The sequence below is a fragment of the Coregonus lavaretus genome (assembly GCF_964263955.1).
Source record: "Coregonus lavaretus genome assembly, chromosome: 25".
Lineage (NCBI taxonomy): Eukaryota > Metazoa > Chordata > Actinopteri > Salmoniformes > Salmonidae > Coregonus > Coregonus lavaretus.
In genome coordinates, this window is record NC_140012.1 from 20,734,924 (window position 1) to 20,742,339 (window position 7,416).

Sequence of the window (7,416 nt, forward strand, 5' to 3'; positions counted from 1 at the left end):
GTATGGTGGTATTTGATGGTATTTTAAGTTTCAGAAAATTCAAAGTTCTTAATATGTTTTATGAGTAGTGAATGACCCTAGAATGGCAACAAATGAATGGGCTTCTCTGTTCTAATGGTTTTACACTCAACCAAACTAGGACAAAACTGACAGTGAAGTAGTCAAATTTGTAGAACTTTGCGTTTATTTAGCATTGTATCAAAATACCTTTATAAACGGTATTGTAAAAATCCATAGATCCGGTAAAGAGCCATGGAAACACATGGGAGAAAGATGCCGTGGGGGAAAGATGCCGAATCTCCTCATTGCCCCCCAGCAGAAATGTGCCTATACAATTAGGCTACTGTTTGTGTGTATTTTACACTATGTTGAGGTAAAAAAACGGAGTATAATGCTTGTATGGGTGTCAACCCCAATACATGTTCATGTCATCGTCACCAATTAACTCCATTGCAGTTAAAAAACGACTTTGTCTACCACCACCGATTTCTGTACGCTAGCTATGCTACCAGCTTATACGAACGGGAGTTAGCATTTATCAGTCACGTCTTCTAAACCTGAAAAGTAACAACTTCTAAATGTTATGGAGCGAAAAGAGCCAAATACTGTATATCCAAATCGGACTTTAGTGACCACATTGTGGGCCTGTTAGAATACATCAATCGTTACGGATTTTACAAATATACACTTTGTTAGAGCAGATGTATTTAATGTACGCCAATCCGGCGTCCTTCTTCTATTCCCCAATGTCTGCGTTCCATTGACCTCTTTACCGCATCTATACCGGTATGTGGATCCATACCGGTATACCCGGGAGTTCTGTGGAGGAGACGGCATGCCTAATGAAGAGCTCTGGGCCTTTCTACTATCTGACTGACGTTTCTCCCTGCCTGTCTGTATCGTCGATGCTCCCTCTGCTCAAGCTACTGACTGCCTTTCCGAACTGCTTCAAGACATCTGAAGTTGTGGAAGATGATCAACCATGAACTGCCAGATCTATACATTTGTTTTTGTTTTCAAAGTGACTTTGAAATTCTTGTTTGTAATGAAAAAAGTGCTATATAAATTATGATTATTACTATTATGAGTTTAAAAGGGAAAAGACACTGGATCAGAGAGCGAGCGAGATAGAGAGAGAGAGGAGAGAGAGAGAACTGTTCACTCCTCCTCACCTGTAGATGTTGACAAACTGCTTCCCCATCGACAGAGCCCCAGAGTGCAGGTCGAGGATGGAAGCCTGGAGGCCAGAAAAATTAGAATAAGAAAACACGCAAATTATTAGAACTAATTTCAGTCTACTTCTCTGCCCTTTACTTGTTATTGTTGTTTATTGGTTTATTCTGATCCCAATTAGCTTTTGCCGAAGCAGCAGCTATTCTTCCTGGGGTCCACAAAAAACATGACAAGTAACAAAACACTGATACACTGATAGACAAGGACAGTCACACAAAATGAAAATACAATGATATACAGTGGGGGAAAAAAGTATTTAGTCAGCCACCAATTGTGCAAGTTCTCCCACTTAAAAAGATGAGAGAGGCCTGTAATTGTCATCATAGGTACACGTCAACTATGACAGACAAAATGAGAAAAAAAATCCTGAAAATCACATTGTAGGATTTTTTATGAATTTATTTGCAAATTATGGTGGAAAATAAGTATTTGGTCAATAACAAAAGTTTCTCAATACTTTGTTATATACCCTTTGTTGGCAATGACACAGGTCAAACGTTTTCTGTAAGTCTTCACAAGGTTTTCACACACTGTTGCTGGTATTTTGGCCCATTCCTCCATGCAGATCTCCTCTAGAGAGTGATGTTTTGGGGCTGTCGCTGGGCAACACAGACTTTGAACTCCCTCCAAAGATGTTCTATGGGGTTGAGATCTGGAGACTGGCTAGGCCACTCCAGGACCTTGAAATGCTTCTTACGAAGCCACTCCTTCGTTGCCCGGGCGGTGTGTTTGGGATCATTGTCATGCTGAAAGACCCAGCCACGTTTCATCTTCAATGCCCTTGCTGATGGAAGGAGGTTTTCACTCAAAATCTCACGATACATGGCCCCATTTATTCTTTCCTTTACACGGATCAGTCGTCCTGGTCCCTTTGCAGAAAAACAGCTCCAAAGCATGATGTTTCCACCCCCATGCTTCACAGTAGGTATGGTGTTCTTCGGATGCAACTCAGCATTCTTTGTCCTCCAAACACGACGAGTTTAGTTTTTACCAAAAAGTTCTATTTTTGGTTTCATCTGACCATATGACATTCTCCCAATCCTCTTCTGGATCATCCAAATGCACTCTAGCAAACTTCAGACGGGCCTGGACATGTACTGGCTTAAGCAGGGGGACACGTCTGGCACTGCAGGATTTGAGTCCCTGGCGGCGTAGTGTGTTACTGATGGTAGGCTTTGTTACTTTGGTCCCAGCTCTCTGCAGGTCATTCACTAGGTCCCCCCGTGTGGTTCTGGGATTTTTGCTCACCGTTCTTGTGATCATTTTGACCCCACGGGGTGAGATCTTGCGTGGAGCCCCAGATCGAGGGAGATTATCAGTGGTATTGTATGTCTTCCATTTCCTAATAATTGCTCCCACAGTTGATTTCTTCAAACCAAGCTGCTTACCTATTGCAGATTCAGTCTTCCCAGCCTGGTGCAGGTCTACAATTTTGTTTCTGGTGTCCTTTGACAGCTCTTTGGTCTTGGCCATAGTGGAGTTTGGAGTGTGACTTTTTGAGGTTGTGGACAGGTGTCTTTTATACTGATAACATGTTCAAACAGGTGCCATTAATACAGGTAACGAGTGGAGGACAGAGGAGCCTCTTAAAGAAGAAGTTACAGGTCTGTGAGAGCCAGAAATCTTGCTTGTTTGTAGGTGACCAAATACTTATTTTCCACCATAATTTGCAAATAAACTCATTAAAAATCCTACAATGTGATTTTCAGGAAAAAAAAATCTCAATTTGTCTGTCATAGTTGACGTGTACCTATGATGATTACAGGCATCTCATCTTTTTAAGTGGGAGAACTTGCACAATTGGTGGCTGACTAAATACTTTTTTCCCCACTGTACAAAAAAATTAATAATAATAATAGTACAAACAATACAACAACAAAAGATAGTGTGTTGGAGTGTGTGTGCATGTTTGTCCCCTCACAGTCCCGCCAGTCCATGAAATGTTGTTGTTTGATCTTTTTTTTAAAGGTAATTTTGCTGTTTGCTTCCATGCGATCATGGCTCTGTATAATACTGTGCGTTGCCGTAAATTCGTTTTGGACTTGGGGAGTGTGAAGAGACCCCTGGTGGCATGTCTTGTGGGGTATGTATGGGTGTCTGAGCTAAATATCATTTAAAATAGGCAGACAATCTGGAATTTTCTTTACAGTAAAACTAGAAGAGAAGCAGTTAATCTCTCGTCAACCCTCAACCAGGAAAGACTGGCATGCATGTTGTTGATGTTAGTTCTGTATATGCAGTTTTGAGCCAGCTGCAGCTTTGCTAGGTATTTCTTTGCTGCACTTGACCATATTACCAGACAGTAATCAAGATGGGACAAGACCAGAGCCTGAACAACTAGTACAGTAGATGTGTCAAAAACGCAGAACATATTTTTATAACAGACATACCCCATCCCATCTTCACAACAACTTTGTCAATAAGACTTGACCATGATAATTGACCATCCAATGTTATACCTAGGAGTTTAGCTTCCTCAACTTGGTCAATGGTCACACCCTTTATACACAACTCCAACTGTTTAGGTCTTAGAGAATGTTTTGAACCAAATACAATGCTTTTAGTTTTAGATGTATTTAAGACCACTTCATTATTAATCACCCATTCTGATCCTGACTGTATTTAGAATTTCAGTGAGCTCACTGGCTTTGGGTGCTGACATTCTAATTCTGTGTAAGACCAGTGGCAAATAATTTGTAAAAATAGAGAAGAGTAAGGGCCCAAGGCAATTGCCCTGAGGGACACCGCACTGTACATATCTGATGTTAGAGTAGCTTCCATTGAAGAACACTCTGGGTTCTATTGGATAAAGAACTCTCCAACCATGTGATGGCAGATGATGTAAAGCCATAGCAAGTGAGTTTCTTCAATAACAATTTATTATCAATAACATCAAAGGATGCACTGAAATCTAACAATAAAGCGCCAACTATCGTCTTATTATCCATTTATTTTAACAAATTGTCTGTCATCGGAGTCAGTGCAGTACAAGTTGAGTGCCCTTCTCTATATGCATGCTGAAAGTCAGTAGTTTCAATGTTTAAAATAGCATTGTATTTGGTCAAACACAATTCTCTACCCCCAGCAAACTGATTGGGTGGCTGTTAGAGCCAGCAAAGGGTGCTTTACTCTTTTTAGGCAGTGGAATTACCTTAGCTTCCTTCCACGCCTGTGGACACACACACTCCTTTAGGATTTGGTTAAAGATATAGCAAATAGGGGTGGCAATAGTCTGCTACCATTCTCAATACTTTCCCATCAAAGTTGTCTATCCTGGTGGCCTATCATTATTGATGGATAATAATAGTTTTTCCACCTCTCCCACACGAACTTTACCAAATTCAAAACAGCAATCCTTCTCTTTCATATTAGATCTTACACACAAAAATACAATGTTTCACTGCTGTCATTTCACTTCTGAGTTTTTCCATTTTACTAGTGAAATAGTAATTGAAATGATAGCCAATATCGAAAGGGTTTTTAGGCTACACTTTTAGGGTATGGCAGTATCCCGGGACAGATAGTAGCGGTTCCATCAACTGAGGCTAACCACGTCGCGGGATACAAATTAAACAGCTGTCTGCTACCCAGGGATACTATGCTCTCTCTTAGCCTGTAAATAAATCATGTTTCTTTTTTCAGATGTCCCCCGTTGCTTCCACTCCCCTCACTACAGTCTCTTACATTACATATATATACATTTTGCAGACGCTCTTATCCAGAGCGACTTACAGTTAGTGAGTGCATACATTTTCATACTGGCCCCCCGTGGGAAACGAACCCACAACCCTGGCGTTGCAAGCGCCATGCTCTACCAACTGAGCTACATAAACAATCACTTATTATGGCTGTGGACAAGGCCTACAGGAGATGGAGGGAAGAAAGGACGGAGAGGGGTCAACCAAGCAGCCATGTACAATAGCATTACACACTAACTGTATCAGCCCATCTGAACTGAACTTTGGATGTTGTACCCATAGGAATTAGAATTTAATAGGATCTCTATGGTAGTACCACCCTGACCTCTACTGGAGACAGAGGGAAGATACAGCTGAAGTCTGAGCAACAGTCTTCATCCTAGCTTTTGGTCCTGTTTAAGTTCAAATATTTGTTACTAAAAGTAGATACTCACCCCTCCATCTGAACCAGCTAGAGCCAGACCCCTCTCTGCCAACCTGCAGGAGTAGAGAAATAAGTTAAGTTAGGGAAAAGGAAAGAGATGTGTGTGTGGGGGGGGGGGGGGGGCAGGGGGTTGGAGCTAGAGACAGAGAAGAAAGAGAGATAGTATAGAATCCCTCACCTCCTGAGGGCCATGGCCTCCTCCCTGGTCACCGAGTTGTCTGTGATGGCTCGGCCACATGTTTGGGGAGTGCATCCTGGGAAAAACAGTATCTCAGATCAGCTGCAACATGACAGTAGAAACTTCAGCCTGCCTGCTCACCTTTGTCCAAATCACCACTAGAGGGCAGCCAATGCACAGGAATGGCAGAGCAGTTAGGTAATAATAATAATAATAATAATAATAATAATAATAATAATAATATAGGACAGTGGACACCAGCGGTGAATTCAGTTCGCTTGAACATTTGCTATGTTGCAGAGCGGTTTGTACTGAATGACACATTCGTTCAGTACAGCATAGTTTCCGTTCAATTGAATGCTCCAGAACGTAAAAACGTATTGAATGCAGCCCAGCCCTATACACTATGAAAGACCCACCTACTTCCTGGATCATGTCCTATACTGTTTTGAATGGGATTCAAGATTATAATTGACTTCTATCCAATGCCTTTTATAAAGGTTTTCGATTATGAAAAAGCAATGTAAAACGTTCATGAAAGGCATCAGGTAAAAGTAAATTAATCCACGAATACAAATATAATTTGACATATATCTTAAATGACCACGTTTTCATGAATTTGATCATATAATCTTAAAACTCATTCAAAAACAGTATGAGACATGATCCCGGAAGTAGGCGGGACTTTCATAGCGTATTCCCCAACTAGGGCAAGGAAGTGTGCAGGCTTTTATTCTAACCGTGCACTAATGCATCTAATTCAAGTAAACTCTTTATATGGCATGCATAACTCACAGATTGTTGCTTTAAGACAAATCTGTGTTGTTTTAAACCCACCTGGGTAGCGTTTGTAGTTCTCATAGTCCTCAGAACAATCCACAGTGTAGACCCTTGGCTGAGCAATCACCTCGGCCTGTCTGACCAGGGTCTCTGTGGTGTAAGGGTCCCCTGAGGCCAGGTAGAGCCAGGTGAGGGTTCCCACCACAGCAAGGGCCGCCACCACCACTACTAGCAGAGAGCCACGGGACCCCCGCCATGCTGACGCCTGCCTCAGAGCATTACCCCTGGGAGAGGACAGGAGAGAGGAAGTTTGGTTTGATTATCCTGGAGTGAAACGAGAAGAGAAAAAAAAGACTCCCCTCTTTCCCTCTCCCACCCTTTCTTATTCACACACACAATATATATATATATATATATATATATATATATATATATATATATATATATATATATACACACACAATTCTGCCGACCGAATAGCCAATAAAATTAACTTTACCTCGGTGCCGAACCGAACCATAAACCTACTTGCTCTCTAGAAAGTTGAGTAAACAATACTTTCCTGGGGATATTTTGTCTCAAATTTTGAACAGCTAAAGAACAAACCGCACAGACAACCGGTAGAGTAAGTTCAAATGTAATTTTATTCAATATTCTGGCTTGTAAGGAACATTTACACGATTTTGCACTCCAATGTTTCAGGATGTATATATACCAATTAATTGTGTATTACTACAGCCGGTTTAATCAGACTACCCTGGCCATGCATGTCGTTAACGTTACCTTTTGATCTTTTTCTCAATCCCGTTGGCGTCTGGGATTTTCGAATTTCCTCGCCGTTGTATCGTCATTGTATAATGCAAAGCCTTTTTCAGTGGACATTCATAAAGATTTATAGCTAGCTACTTCTTTTCATGCAGAAATAGTAGAGGATTTCAGATTACCTTTACCACTACTCGACATTGCTTCCTGGTCAATGCGTAACAGTCCCTCTGGTTGGCTCCTGAAGAATGAAACCTGCGTTTTAATTGGACCACATCACGCAAATCGATTGCTCTGCAAGCCAAGTCAAAGTCAATCAACTGACTATCTGCACCTCAATC

General features: G+C 41.3%; 1 protein-coding gene across 2 annotated transcripts in view; it reads right to left on the bottom strand.

Moving 5' to 3' along the window:
• Positions 1 to 7,295, bottom strand: part of ogfod3 (2-oxoglutarate and iron dependent oxygenase domain containing 3) — a 46,440-nt gene extending 39,145 nt beyond the window's left edge. For both annotated transcript variants that reach the window (XR_014609845.1, XM_084141625.1), the window contains exons 1-5: positions 7,097 to 7,295; positions 6,371 to 6,597; positions 5,534 to 5,609; positions 5,366 to 5,408; positions 1,173 to 1,237 (exon numbers count right to left, since the gene is read on the bottom strand). Coding sequence is in view for 1 of the 2 variants with exons in the window: in XM_084141625.1 (XP_083997751.1) it covers positions 1,173 to 1,237; positions 5,366 to 5,408; positions 5,534 to 5,609; positions 6,371 to 6,597; positions 7,097 to 7,164 (479 nt within the window). In the remaining variant the exon portion in view is untranslated. The remainder of the gene's footprint in view (positions 1 to 1,172; positions 1,238 to 5,365; positions 5,409 to 5,533; positions 5,610 to 6,370; positions 6,598 to 7,096) is intronic.
• Positions 7,296 to 7,416: the final 121 nt, after the last annotated feature.